At 43.2% G+C, this 15,873-nt stretch overlaps 1 protein-coding gene across 2 annotated transcripts in view; it reads right to left on the reverse strand.

Annotated features, from left to right (window-relative positions):
• Window positions 1–404: 404 nt before the first annotated feature.
• Window positions 405–15,873, reverse strand: part of KLHL5 (kelch like family member 5) — a 64,063-nt gene continuing 48,594 nt past the window's right edge. For both annotated transcript variants that reach the window (XM_065404823.1, XM_065404822.1), the window contains 3 exons: window positions 7,584–7,796; window positions 2,475–2,646; window positions 405–461 (listed from right to left, as the gene is read on the reverse strand). In XM_065404823.1, the coding sequence (XP_065260895.1) occupies window positions 405–461; window positions 2,475–2,646; window positions 7,584–7,796 (442 nt within the window). The remainder of the gene's footprint in view (window positions 462–2,474; window positions 2,647–7,583; window positions 7,797–15,873) is intronic.

Below are 15,873 nucleotides of genomic sequence, written 5' to 3' on the forward strand. Positions count from 1 at the left end.
CTTATGCCCATTGAAATCAGTGGGACTACTTCTGTGAATAAAGTCACTCTCATGCATGTTTGCAAGATCAGGATCCTTAATCTGTAACATTCAATTATTTTAGAATAGACTCACTCAGTTTCTTAGCACTTTCTAATAAGAAAGTATTTGTTGGCAATCAACTGACCGCAGTACAATAGCTTACAAATACAGTTCTTGTATGTATATGGTAACATAAGGTAATTTTTTTAAAAAGTGCTTATTATTGGTCCATTCAAAATTGTTTAGCTGTATGCTATCTTAAGACCAAACACTTAGCTCTGAAGAAAACACACAGTACCTCTGTTTACTGGTAACGTATTCATTCACTTGAGAAAAAAGTAGTGAGTCTATGGAAGAGACTAGTATCTTCATATACAAAATAATTAGAGTTTTACAGTCACAACACATGCTCCAGCTCTTCCTAGGCACAATGGTGCAACCTATAACAAAAAACAAAAAATGACTGATGTGCTATGGTTATAAAATAAATATAATCAACTTTATTAAAGAAAAACAGATTTTCAAAACGGATAATGTACCACAGTAGTTAAGGTTGTAATGTCATATTTGTAGGTGCTTTGTAACCTGACTTTAAAAATTAACAAAATGGGCTGAAGTTTGGCATAAAAATGCTCAAACAGCAATATTTTCTTCTGCAGGACCAGATTCTGCTCTCTCTAAAGTCAATGGCACACCCCATAAACAGTACTCTTCACAGTAAACTAATATTTATTTGAATATTTTAAAAATCAAGTATTTTTATTATATTTTAAAATGGGATTATCATCTAACACTGTACTTCTAAGTATAACAGTACTTGGTACTGGGCCTTCATTTCATTGCTATGCAACAATCCTAGTCCTGTAGATGACATTGAACAGTCTGCAGCATTGCTCATAGATTTGGTAGAACCAAGAAAAGTTGTTGCACACTGCAAATAGCTTGTATTGTGCAGGTCTTTTAATGCAGCTTTAACACAGCTCCTGATCACCTGAAAAATGCTTTCAAGCACCACTTGGAGGTATGTGCATGAAGGAGAAAGTAGGGCAGCCTTGAAGTCTATTCACCAGATGCTCATATACCATGATGATGATCATGGTACAAGTACAGTATCTAGATAAAACAAATGCCAAGACGAGCTTATCAGACAAATCAAATCAGCCTTGATAAGAGGGACCTGATAATAGGCAGCAAGAGAACTAAATGGGGCCCTATAAAAAAAAATTTAAATCTTATTTTGTTTTAAAAAGAAAACTAGAGGACAAGTTCTTGTACTTATTTTCATCTATTTTTTTAAAAATATCTTGGTTTCATCATACTGCACTATCCATGCTGAATAATCAGATAATCTTCTTGACACTGGCCAAGATTTTCAAACATAGGAAAATGGGACCTGATGGGTGCTCAGCACTTCTGAAAATCAGATAATTGATTTAGGCACCTAACTTTAAACTTTTATTTTTGAAAATTGTGGTCTTTGTCTCTGTCCTTCTGCTATACCCCTACTGTCTTGTAATCTCCTCATTGCAGGTAAGCTCCTTGAGGCACGTACTTAATCTTTTTTCTTTCTTTACTGGGAGGCACCAAGCACACTTTTGGCATCACTAAAATAAATAATACCATATACCATATATACTCGTTTATAAGCCGAATTTTTTTAGTAAAAAAGGGAAGCACCAGAGAAGGGGGTCGGCTTATGAACAGGTATAGAGAGGGAGAGCTGGGACACAGCCCCTCCCCCCAACAGAGGGAACAAGGAGAGGCAGCACAGCCAACAGAGACAGAAGGGAAGAGGCGGGGCCAGAGTCTCTCCGCTTCTACCCACGCTGCTCTCCCCCCAGCCTCCAAAGCAGCTGCAGCTCCGGGGCTGGCAGGCTGTAGCTGTGCCGCTTGGCCTCGCCCCCCAGAGCAGGCTGTGGCCACGCCGCCCAGCCCAGCCCGCTGGAACATGCTGTGGCCGTGCCACCTGGTCTGGCCCGCCGGAACAGGCTGCGGCCGCGCTGCCCAGCCTGCCGGAGCAGCTCCAGCCAGGCCAGAGACATTCTCCCTTGGCCCTCCCCAGATAAGGTGGGAAGGGATGCGATGGGGAGAGTGTAGGGGTCCCGGGCTAGGGGTGGGGTCATGTGGGGGGTGGTCACAGGAGTTACTCCCCTGATTCCCAGCTTCTCCCCCCAAAAAATTTCCCCACCAGTTGCTGTCCCGGCCCGTCAGGGTAAGCAGCTGGCGCGCCAGGACACTTTGTTTACTTAGGTTTACCTCCGTGCCTCTGGACGCTCGAGGTAAACAAACCATCTCAAGCCAGCGGCTTATTCTGATGGCCCGGGAGCCAAAGTTTGCCGACCCCTGAATTCAATTTTTACTTATCCATCTTTGGGGGGGTGTGGGGGGGTCAGCTTATAAATGAACTGGCTTATGATCGAGTATATACACGGTAATTTAATTAGAAACTGTACCTGTGTCCACTCATTCGTTTGGGGATCATAAGACTCCACTGTGTTAAGATAGGTTTGCCCATCATATCCTCCAACAGCATACAACTTGTCACCAAGGAGACACACTCCCACTGCATCTCTGCTAATGCTCATGGAGGCCACTGCAGTCCACACATCTGTTTTTGGATCATACCTGAAAGATAATTTTTGTAAAAGTCTAATATTGTTGCCTAAAATTCCATTAAAAATACTGAAATTGACTCTCAAGGTACTAGACTATCTAGTGGAATCAGCAAAGGAGTATTCTCTCTTCGGGTGTGAAATTAAAAGGATTTCTTACTTGTTTAAACGTTTCCCTTAAAAGCAGCATTTGGTTAATCATTTCACTGAGGCTGTACAGTCACATACAGAAACAGAAAAAGATACTGTTAACAATACTATATGTAACTTCATTTAGCAGTATATATGAATAATTTGTTAAAGAGTTATTTGAATTATCATCTTGTAAAGTTTCTATGGTAAACTACATAGGAAAGGGTAAAGTAGCAAAGAAATCAAGACACTTAAAATAGAAACAATTAAGTCATTTTTAGAAGTTATTTAACAATCTATGACTAGAATAAGTTTTTTGATAACTTTACCAGTTCACCTTTTCACTAAGTCCACAATCCTGCAAGCTGGACCATGTAACTTGGAGTAGCTTGTGTGACCGGGGCCCAAGTAATCTCTGGACTATGTTAATCTTTTACATAATAGATACATTTTTTTATTTTTTTTTACAATTTTCCCCTTTTATGACCAAACATGCTCTGCTCCAGAATCAAGTTCTGCTGCCATACTCTGTTAGAGTTTAGTGCTCTCTTCATCTTACAGACAGACAACTATTAAATCCCAAATTACATACAGAGTAATACAGTGTTGCTGAGGTGATTCATTGGACAAGTAAGTTGATCATTGCTTTTTGCAATAACTATAATTTATAGAAAAAACATCAACCCGGTGTACATGGCAAAATTCTTCTGCAGCAATTTACAGAACTTTTCTCGCCATAAACTGGCGTCATTAGGATCAAACACAATAGTAGACAGGTGGTGTACTGAAAACACCTCAGTTAAATTTGAACCTAGAGCACATCAACAGTCTTTAACAGATAGGTCAGGAATTAAATTGGAGAGTCCAAACTCGTCTTTTAAAAATTTGTTTTTGACTCAATCTGTAAATGTCTCCTTTTCAGATTAGCCAGCATATTTACAAGCAGGGCCAGCTCCAGTTTTTTTGCAGCCCCGAGCGGCGAAGAAAAAAAAAAAGATAAAACCGCGATCAGCGGCACTTCGGCGGCAGCTCTATTGCGCCGCTTCATTCTTTGGTGGCAATTCAGCGGCCAGTCCTTCCCTCCAAGAGGGACTGAGGGACCCAGGGCTGGCGCTTCCATTTAGGCGACCTAGGCAGTTGCCTAGGGCGCCAGGATTTGGGGGGGCGGCATTTTGCCGCCCTTGGCGGCAATTCGGCGGCGGGGGGTCCTTCCGCGTTCCGGGTCTTCGGCGGCAATTCTGCGGCGGGCCCTTCACTCGCTCCGGGACCCACCGCCGAAGTGCCCCGAAGACCGGGAGCGCGGAAGGACCCCCCTGCCGCAGAATTGCCGCTGACGACCGGGAGCGCGAAAGGACCCCCGCCTATGGCGCCAAAAACCCTGGCGCCGCTCCTGGAGGGACCCGCTGCTGAATTGCCACTGAAGACCCGGACGTGCCGCCCCTTTCCATTGATCGCCCCAAGCACCTGCTTCCTGTGCTGGTGCCTGGAACCAGCCCTGGTTACAAGACACAATGCCAAGAAAACAGAAACATAAATTTCTTGAGTGAATCACATTAATAAAATGCTTTTAAGGCACAGGACTATCAAAAGAAAATATATCCATCGCTAAGAAGGTATCCAAAACCACTAAAGTGAGTTTGGGGGATGAAATTGGTGTTGATTTCTTTGCATGAGATGCAAAGATGTAATGAGTTTTGAGTGTCTTTCCGGCACCTTTTTCTTTAGTGCAGCAGGTCTCTGTTGGAAACACACATTTTATTCATGTAGAGTCATAGTGTGGAAGCATTGCCTGAAACTTATGCAGCAGGCAAAGTGCATTATGTACTGAAAGATAGTGAATTATGAACTATACAAAGTGTTTGTCAATTTGATTTATATAATTGATTTATATACTGTGACGAAGTTCCTCCTCTATCTTGGTGGGTCCTGCGCTTATTGGCGGATTTTCTTGCCTCAGAGATTCACCATGTGGGTTGGGGAACAGCCCAGAGACCTTCCCCTCTGGAAGAACCCACAGTCCCGGTCAATTGGGAGGTTTGGGGGGAACCTGGGCCCGCCCTCTACTCCGGGTTCCAGCCCAGGGCCCTGTGGACTGCAGCTGTCTGTAGTGCCTCCTGTAGGGTTACCATACGTCCGGTTTTTCCCAGACATGTCCGGCTTTTTGGTAATCAAACCCCCGTCCGGGGGGAATTGCCAAAAAGCCGAACATGTCCGGGAAAATATCGGCTGGGCACTTCCCCTCCCGCAGCTGCTCTGCACCTCCCCTGACTCTTCGGCTCTATTTAAGAGCCAAGCTGCCCGGGCGCTACCGGCTTCGGGCAGCCCCCTTGCCTCCGGACCCCAGCCGCCGGCCGGGCACTTCCCCTCCCGGGCTCCAGCTGCTCTACTCCGGCGGCTGGGGTCCAGAGGCATGGGGGCTGCCCGAAGCCGGTAGCGCTTGGGCAGCTCGGCTCTTAAACAGAGCCGAAGAGTCAGGGGAGGAGCACAGCAGCCGGAGCCCGGGAGGGGAAGTGCCCGGCCGGGGGCGCAGGGTCCGGAGGCATGGGGGCTGCCCGAAGCCCGAGCGCTACTGGCTTCACAGTTTGCCAGGCAGCCTCCGCGCCCCCGGCTGGGCACTTCCCCTCCCGGGCTCCAGCTGCGCTGGGGAAGCGCCGGCCAGGGACGCAGGGTCTGGGGGCTGCCCGGCAAACCGTGAAGCCGGTAGCGCTTGGGCAGCCCTTTTCGTGTGGCTGGGAGGGAGGAGGGGGAGTTAGGGCGGGGACTTTGGGGAAGGGGCGGGGAATGGGCAGAGTTGGGGCGGGGAAGGGGCAGGGCCGGGGTGGGAAAGGGGCGGGGCCAGGGCCCCGTGGAGTGTCCTCTTTTTTTATTTTTTAAATATGGTAACCCTAGCCTCCTGTAAAAGCTGCATAATAGTTACAACTCCCTTGGCTACTTCCCCATGGCCTCCTCCAAACACCTTCCTTATTCTCACCACAGGACCTTCCTCCTGATGTCTGATAACCCTTGTGCTCCTCAGTCCTCCAGCAGCACACCCTCTGCCTCTCAGCTCCTTGCGCCTCTTGCTCCCAGCTCCTCACACTCACACCACAAACTGAAGTGAGCTCCTTTTAAAACCCAGGTGCCCTGATTAGCCTGCCTTAATTGATTCTAGCAGCTTCTTCTTAATTGGCTCCAGGTGTCCTAATTAGTCTGCCTGCCTTAACTGGTTCTAGCAGGTTCCTGATTACTCCAGTGCAGCCCTTGCTCTGGTCACTCAGGGAACAGAAAACTACTCATTCAGTGACCAGTATATTTGCCCTCTACCAGACTCCTGTACCCCACTGGTCTGGGTCTTTCACAATACCAATGTGATGCTCTTGAAAACCTATCACAGTGTACAGTAACAAACAAGCATTCACAAACTTCACAGTGAATTTTATGAAGCTAATTTTTAGATTACTATATTTGCATTCAATTTATTTTATGTTGGTTTTGCAGACATTTCAACACCTCCATCCCACTGATTTAGAAGGAGAGAGCAAATTAGAAATAAGCAAAACACATGTATTGTAGCAATTTTATTCCAACTTCCAAATTAAAATTTGGCCTAACAAAGATCATTTAGTAATACATTTTAACCTATTTCATAATTTTTTCTAGATGCTATTTATGAATATCATGTCATTCATAATCCTGTTTCAGAACTGAAATGTCAACCTCATCAGGTGACATTTGGGCAAAAATTGATGCACTTCTTTCCCATGACCTTTCTTCAAGTGTTAGCACTTCCCATCTCCTTCTAAAATCTAATTTGTGCTGGGATGGGGCTGCATATCTGCAAGCCTTTCTGCAAGGCCTTGGTCCTGCAACTTCCCCATTTCATTTTCAGGTGCACAGCATTAGTGCACTAAAAGCTTGAAAGCAGCATTTCTGGGGCTTAGCTGGAAGGGTTTCTGAACTGGAACCTCAAACAAAAGAAATCTGTGAATAAAGGAGTGGGCTTAAGAGTCACAGAAAAGGCTGTGGGAAGTCACAGGAAAGAAGAGACTGGTGACCTCTTGGGAGCAAGAGAGTTTGAAGGGATCAAGTCCAGGGAAAGAATTTTGAAAATCTGCCCCCCTAGTAAACAGGGAGTGTGCTGTATCAGAAAAAGTTGAGCTGGCTTAGTATGCCCATAACAGGATATTTCAGAGATCTGGATACCTGACACCAGTGAAGAGAAAATATGTGATTGCGCAGTATAAAGATTTTACTATAATGGTCACTTGTTTGATGAGACCTGTATAATTCACATCTAGTTCTGCCTTTTGTGAGTAATGCAGTCATCCCAAACTTATTCCAATAACCATTTTCTATCAATCCATTTCAATTTTGGGATGATTGCATTACTCACGAATGGTGGACATACCTGATTTTTCCATAATATCAAGGGGAACTAGGAAAGTGGTGACATTAAAGGATTGGGCAGAAATTGAATGGTAACTCATTTAAAAGTTACCTTATGAATGTAGAAAGTTCTATCTCTTGTGAAAGGCCAGTTTGGGTGAAACACTAGTGTTTGTAAGCATCTTGATTAAAAGTTTTTCTTAAAATGAATTCTGAATCCTTCAGTGAGGTTGTTAGAAAACAAAATAATTTTTCTGGATAAAGTGCAATAAGATGGTATTTTTACTCTGTTGGATATGAACCATATTATAAATAATGTTTTGATTACATGGTATATGTCTACATATTTACTAGTATTAAAATTATATGACCATTTTAACAGGTTCTCATTACAGCTCTTTGTGAAAATCATTCCACACTTTTTCACCAGCTCTATCCTCATCTAGGTATTACCTTTCCACACAGTCTGACAGTCTGGATGTCAAGTTTGATGCTGGAGCATCATGCCCACCAATAGCATACAGGAACCCATTCCAAGTAGTTACTCCCACACCTCCTCTTCTCTTTGACATTTGAGCACAGAGAGTCCATTTATTAGTATGAGGATCAAAACATTCCACAGATTTGAGACAAGAACTTCCATCCCGACCACCAACTGCATAAAGTCTGTAAAGAAAAGAAACCAACTGAACTCATAAAATAAATACACCTCTACCCCGATATAACGTGACCCGATATAACACGAATTCGGATACAACGCGGTAAAGCAGCGCTCTTGGGGGGGGGGGGGGGCTGCACACTCCGGCGGATCAAAGCAAATTCAATATGACACGGTTTCACCTATAACGCGGTAAGATTTTTTGGCTCCCGAGGACAGTGTTATATCGGGGTAGAGGTGTATTACAGTAATAGTATTTCCTCATTTATAGATACATTTTTACACATGGTTATTCAGGAAAATAAAATTAGCTAGAATGAATTTGAAGGGGTGGAGAAAAATATAACAGAGAAATAGATAATGATCTGGGGATTGGGAAGATAGCTTTTTTTCAAATGGTATCTTTGAAATAATGATTATTAGATATTTTTAATAATATTCAATTTATCTGACCCACTTTTCACTGTCTAGCCTTCATGATTGTTTTTTGTCTTTTGTCCTGCATGTTGTTATGATCCTAAGATTTTTTATAACATTTATTTTTTCAATCTTTATAGAAAAAGCCAATTTTAACTGGTCCTAAGCTTAAAAAAATGTTTACCCCTGTTCCAAATAGCAGAATAATGATTTCAGTAAGAATTGCATAACAATGTTTTTTTCAAACTTTTCAAATGCAAAGGATGTAAGCTTCATGTGACAGTTGATTGTGGGTGAGGAATCTCTCAAATTTGTTAAGAAAAAAGTTCAAAGGTCTTGAAATTTCAGTGGAAGTCTCTACAACTAGGACTCAGATGGAAGATAAGGTTTTGTTTTAATCTTTTTCTTTCAGTCATTATAAACACATAACAACGATAATCAAGCATTTAAAATACTTGTCAACACATGTGATGTCCTTAATGAAGCACTTATGATCCATCCTATGGACATAAGTGCTCTTGAAATTTTTTACTCTAAACAAAGTTGGGTGAATAGCTAATTTTTTGATTTGCTGGCAGTTCCGGGGGCATGGGCAGGGAATCAAAAATTTTTTAGTTTGACCTGAACTGAATCCAAAAATTGCAATACATTTGGGTGAATCAAAAAAATAATAGTTTCATGTTGAAGTCCCAAAAAATATTTTTTGGGCCAAAACTATTGAATGAATTCATGTCACATTCACAAATAGTCCACTGAATAGTCCACTGAAACTGTGTTTTTCAATGACTAAACTATTAGTCCAAACATTTCACCCAGTTCTATACCTAAGTGACTTAGGAGCCCAAGTCCCATTTTCAATAGTAACTTAAGTCTTGGTTTCAAAAGTGTTTAAAGAGTCTCTAAGTCACTTATGTACTTTTGAAAAAATTTACCCATATGCAATAAAAGTCATGGATTTAAATTTTTTAAAATATATCTTCTTCCTGAAATCAGCAGTAGTTCAATCATATATACTTCAACACTAAAGGGACCAGTTAGATAATTTAGCAACTATTTAATACATTTTAGTTTTCCTCAGTACTGGTAGCATGCTATCACAATAGGCTACTGCTCCAAAACAAAGCTCCCAAATACAATTTAAAAGTTACATTATTCACCATGGAGGTAGCCAGTTTCCTTTCTTTAGTGCAGCTCCCTCAGCATAGCAGGGTAGCATCCACTCTGGGCTGAGATAAAATTGTCTAGCCCTTCCCTTAGCAGTGGCATGCTCTCTGAAGTTGTCTGCATTTCAGTCTGATTATAGGAGAAAGAAAGAAAAAGAAAATGAAGAAGTTGCTACCCTAGTTTAAGAGGGAAGGAAGGACAGAGCATAAAGCTGATGGAGCTGCACTTGAAAATGGAAAGAAAATGTAACTCCTCCACAGTGAGTAACCCCAACTTCCATGTCCTCTCTGTTTTATTTTAAACACAACTGGGTATATTATTCAGTAACAGTACAGATTGCAGATGGTGAACCTGCATAACATAATTTCGGTGAAGAGCCAGAATCAGTACTCCTCCAAAAAAATTAAACTCAATAAGGGCATCTCATAATAAAATCCAGCATGATCTCCAGGAAACTAAATACCAAAAAGTATCTGTTTAAATACTGTACACTTTTGCCTAAATCCCAAGCTGGCTGTTCCCCCTTGTAGAATGGGCATCCTGAAGAAAGAAAGTGCTTTGTATTGAGGTTTGATATGCCTCTTTAAAACATGGTACAGTGAAATTCAAAATGACGGCCATATCAAAGCCTTGTTTTACCCGTTTAAAAAAAACAAACAAACATTCTGCCTCCAAATTTTAGCTCTTGATAATGTCCTTACATCCACTAGATGGTGTAGTTTGCCCTTTTCTAATACACAAAGGTTTTTGGCTCATTCTAGTAACAGCTTTTCAAACTGATGAACAATTAAGGCACTACTTTAAGAATGGAAAGAGAAATCCAGTGTTAGATGCACTACATGACCGGTGAACCCGAAGAAAAACTCAGAAATTAATAATGATGGTCAGATATGGGCAACTTTCATGGTATCCATGAGCAATCCGCAAACAGCAGACAGAATTATTGGGTATGCTACATACCCAATCAGGGGCAGCTCCAGGCACCAGCGTAGCAAACGCGTGCTTGGGGCGGCATGCCTGTGGGAGGTCTGCCGGTTCCGCAGATTCGGCAGCAATTCGGCGGCAGGGACACCCAAGGCGCAGCACCGCCGGACCTCCCGCAGGCATGCCGCCGAATTGGCGTGACCAGCGGACCGCCCGCAGGCGCGCCGCTGAAAGCCGCCTGACTGCCGTGCTTGGGGCGGCAAAAAACATAGAGCCGCCCCTGTACCCAATGCTCTTATTTTGAAGAATAGAACTCCAGGAAGTATTCTAATGAAGAAGTCAACACATTAATAAAAGCTAGTAAGTTTAATCTGTGATATTGCTCTTGAAGTACAATTAAAAAGGCATCCTGAAGTGCCATTATTCAAAATGGTTTCATCTGGTCCAGAGAATGATACAGTCTGAATAATCAAATCAGCAGGTACTATAAATGGTAACTATTATATTGTCAGCATTTGCAAAAAATTACCATGCACATCTTTTCCTATACTAAACATGGAAATAACTGATATCTCAGATACCATTGTGAAGTAACATTTGACAAATACCAGTTTTTTAGTAGGAACCAATATACTTTCATGTTTCAAATTAACATCACTTTTCAAAGCATGGTAGACCAAATAGTCCTCACTAGTCTCATTGTTTTAATTCCCTCTTAAGAATGAATACACTGCAAAATGGTAACCTACTATGCAAGTCATGTCCCAGTGAAAAGTGGAGATGATTGTTCAAAGAACTTGATGAGCAAGTAACTGGAGAACATAATGAAAATGTTTTGAGAAATAGTATAAAATAAACATTCCAAACACTGGAATTTTAACCTCTATCTTTATTTTAAAAATTACTAAACATCTTCTAGGATAACAAACTTTAGACAGTCAGTAACATGGATTAATGAAGAATAAATCTTGACAGACAAACTTGAGGTATATGTAATATTTTTGGGTTTTTAGTAAACCATTTGACATAATATCCAATGAATTTTTACCCTGAGAATGAAATCAAACTGCCACAAATATGAACAGTCACAGGGACTAAAAACTTGCCTAAAGGATCATAGGTACAGTAAGTGGTGAAATACTGAGGCCTGGTCTACTCTGAGGGGGGGATCAATCTAAGTTACGTAGCTGAAGTCGACGTACTTAGACCTGCTCACCGCGGAGTCTTCACTGCGGTGAGTCGACTGCTGCCACTCCCCCATCGACTCTGCCTGCACCTCTCACGGCGGTAGAGTACAGGAGTTGATGGGAGAGTGCTTGGGGGTTGATTTATCGCGTCTAGACTAGACACGATAAATCGATCCCCGCTGGATTGATCGCTACCCGCCGATCCGGCGGGTAGTGTAGACATACCCTTAGATAGGGATAGATACCTAGGCCCTGATTCAGCAATTTACTTAAGCATGTGTTTAACTTTAAACACGAGTACCTCTATTGACATCAATGGAACTATTGACATGCTTATGTTAGGCATGTGCTTAAATATCTTGTTAAATCAGATGTAAACTTATCTGCAATCTGATACTGCAAAGAAAAAGGGTCAATAGAATTTTGGGCTGCTAATGCAGAAGCATCACATTAGGATTTGGAGCAAGGAGGTACTCTCTTTATGCATCTGAAATATCACATTCAGGTATGGGCACCTCATTACTAGAAAGACAGACAAATTGGAGAGAGTTCAGATAACAAAAATAATAATAATAATGCTGAGGGGATTGATTTGTAAGGAAAATTTAAAGAGTAAATGTGCAACTTGGTTAAGGGCCTCTCTATACTGGGGATTACGTATATTGATGCAGCATCAGTATAGTTATCTGGGTACAAATATCCCCAGTACAGATACAGCTCAAGAGACGATTAAGAGTGTTATGATAACAATCTACAACTATTTGAAGGATGTGAACACCAAAGAGGGAAGCGCTATTTTTTAAGTGCAGCACACAGATTGTAACTAGGAGTAATTGGATAAAATTAAGACAGAAAAAAAATTAAGTTGTATATCAAGAAAAGCTTCCAGATAGTGATAATTATCAAACTGTGGAAAAGTCCTCCACATGAAGTGGTGGAAGAAATGGTTACTTACTATAACTGTGGTTCTTCAAGATGTGATGCAGACGTGTATTCCATTTAGGTATGTGCGCATCCAGCCCACTGGAGCTGGAGAAATTTGCCTAGCAGTACCCGTAGAGGGGTGGCATTTGCACTTCATGGTCATAGTCCCTCCCCTGGCTACATGAGACAACGCTACCCTGACCCTCCCCCGAATGCCCAAAAACAATACTCCGCTACTGAGGGGACAGAGGGTGGGTGGTGAAATGCATGTCTGCACCACAGCTCAAAGAACTACAGTTACAGCACAGTTATAGTAAGTAACAGTTTCTTCTTCTTCAAGTAGATGCAGCCAAGTATTCTACTTAGGTGACTCACAAGCAGTAGCCCTCCCCCAGTCCAGGAAGCAGGGTTTGGAGTCTACCTAAACAAGGATTGAATGACTTCTCTACCAAAGTTTGCTTCTTCCAGGGCAGATGCAGTTATGGCATAATCATTCGTGAACATATGTATTGATGACCATGTAGCAGCCCTGCACATGTCCAATATAGAAACATCACTGAGGAACACAATGGACTTTGCTTGTGCCCTTGTAGAATGAGCTCGCACCTGCTGAGAGGGTGTAACCAAAACTATTTCATATTTAGTCTTGATGCAGGATGTTATCCATTTGGAGATTGTCTGCAAAGAGACCGCTTGAATCTTCATGAGATCCGCATATGACACAAACAAGGTGAAGCACAAAATGATTTAGTGCTGTCCAGATAAAAGGCTAGACATTGCCTGACATCTAAAATATGGAAACACTGCTCCTCCAGAGATGAATGCAGCTTGAGAAAGAACGCAGCTAAATATGCTGCCTACTTCAAATTAAAGTGAGAAACCACTTCAGACAAACATTTTGGATGCAGTCATAAAGTCATTTTGTCTTTGCAGAATTGTGTATAAGGAAGCTCTGCCATCAGCCCTTCAGCTCTCACACTCCTTGCAGATGTTATCACTATGAGGAACACAGTTATCTGGCACAAAAGTGGAAAGGCGCAAGATGCCATGGGCTTGAATGGAGGTCTCATTAAGGCCACTAAGACTGAGTTAAGGTCCCACAGAGGAATCAGCTCTTGGACAGGAGGATGTAGATGAAGGAGCCTTTTAAGAATCTTGCTTCCATGGCATTGGAGAAGACTTATCTTCCCTGAATCGGGGAAAGACGTGCCAATATGGCTGCCACGTGCACTTTGAATGAACTAAATGCAAGCCTCAATGATGGAAAGTGCAAGTACTCCAAAATGTCCTGGATAGAGACCAGCATAGCCTGTGGAATTAAAACTAATGACCACACTGAAAATCACTTCCATTTCACTGAATATGCCAGCCTGGTGGAAGGTTTTCTCCTCTAAAGGAGGACTTGTTGGCCAGCCACCAAACACTACTCTTCCTCCTTATTCAGCCATGCCATGAGATACAGGGAGCTGAGCACAGGATGCCAGGTGCAGCCTTAGCTCTGGAGTGAGTAAGATGGAATGGGGAGGAAGCAGTATGGAAGGCTGAACAGACAATACGAGAAGGTTGGAGAACTAGCACTGTCTCAGCCACATTGGTGCAATGAGAATGATCTTGGCCCAATCTGCCTTGAGCTTGATGACATGAGGGATGATCGAGATCAAGGGAAAGGCATACAGGACAGCCAACTGACAGCTGAGGTGGAAAACATCAGACAGGGAGCCTGGACTGAAGCTCCCTCAAGAGCAGAACAGATGACATTTTGCATTGTCCCTTGTAGCAAACAGGTCAATCGTTGGGATGCCCAAAACTGTGAAGATGACCTGGAGGACACTGGTCTTCAGGGACCACTCATGACTCAGAGAAAAATAACTATTGAGAGAGTCCACAAGATGATTCTGAACCCCGGGCAAGTGAATGGCTTTTGGAATAATGTTCTCCTCGATGCAGAACTGCCCCAGCCTGATCACCTCTAGGTAGAGCAACCTGGGGTGTGCTCCCCCGTCTTTGTTCACATAGTACATTGTGGTGGTATTGTCAGTATGTGAACCACTGAGTTTCTAATATGGTCCTGAAAAGCATGACATGCATTGTAGATAGCCTGAAGCTTTAGCATGTTGATATGGAGTGAGGCCTCCTGCTCCAAATACAGCCTCTGAACTTTCAGTGACCCCATGTGCGCCCACCAACCCAATCAACCTGGTTGGCAAAGGCTGGACAAAGGGAATGCCTTGGCAAACATTCTCTGGATGCATCCACCACTGCAAAGAGTCCAGGACCAGTGGAGGAAGACAAACCTGTCTGTCTAGGGTGTGAAGAGTGGGATGATAAACTTTCTTGAGCCACATTTGAAGGAGGTGAAGCTACAATTTTGCAAACTGGACCACATGTGTACAACAGACATGTGGCCCAAGAGCCTCAGACTGTCAGAACTTTCGTGCAAGGCTGAGACTGCAGACTGAGGCAAAGGTGGCAAATTGTCTGAAATTGTTCGGCAGAAACTTTTTTGACGTATTGGAATCTAACAGGGCCCCAGTGAACTTGATGTTCTGAGTGGGAGCCCAGGTTGACTTCCCAGTGTTTAGGATGAGACCCAGATGGACGAGCAAGCATGGTGTAGTGCCAATGTGAACAAGAATTTCCTCTTTGAATCTGCTCATTAGCAACCAGTTGTCCAGATATAGGAAGATGTGAATTCCCTTCTTCCTAAATTACTGTGTACTGAAAGTGGTGCTCTGCCATGACAAATCAAAGGAACTTCCATGTGACAATTTTGCCAAGCCACAGAAAGTAGCCATCCTGAAGGTCCAGAGCAGCAAACCAGTCATTCTGAGATAACACAGGGAGAATAGTCAATAAAGTGACCATTTGAAACCTCATGTACCTGATATATTTGTTGAGGCCATGAAGGTCAAGAATGGGTCTTACCCCTCCCTAGGATCGGGTACTAGAAAGTACTGGGAGTAGAAGCCGTGACCTTGGTGTTCCGGTGGAACTTTCTCCACAGCTCCCAAAGCCAGTAGAGAAAGGACCTGCTTGAGGAGCAATATCTCGTGGGGGGGTCCCTGAAGAGGGATGGGAGGAAGCATGGGGAGGAGGTGTGGAGAGCAACTGGATGGCATAACCCAATCTGACGGGGCTTAGGACCCAGCAGTCAGTGGTGACTGAACACCAATCATTGTGAAAGTGACCCAGCCTTTCCCCAACGGGAGATGAGGAGGGGGGAGCAATGATTGGAACAGTGCTCTGGACCAAGGAATCAAAATGGGAAGTTGGGGGATGCCAGGGGAGGGGAGGGGCTGCTACCTCGGAGGAGACAAAGGCTGGCCAAACATGCACTGCGGATAATACTGCTGCTGTTGTTGCTGCTGAATGCCATAGTGGTGCCTCTGCACCACTGGCATGTACACCCCCCCCAGGGACCCTGGAGTCTTTGAAGGAGTGCAGTGTTTCATTAGTCTTGTCCAAGAAC

The sequence above is a fragment of the Emys orbicularis genome, chromosome 5, assembly GCF_028017835.1.
Source record: "Emys orbicularis isolate rEmyOrb1 chromosome 5, rEmyOrb1.hap1, whole genome shotgun sequence".
NCBI lineage: Eukaryota > Metazoa > Chordata > Testudines > Emydidae > Emys > Emys orbicularis.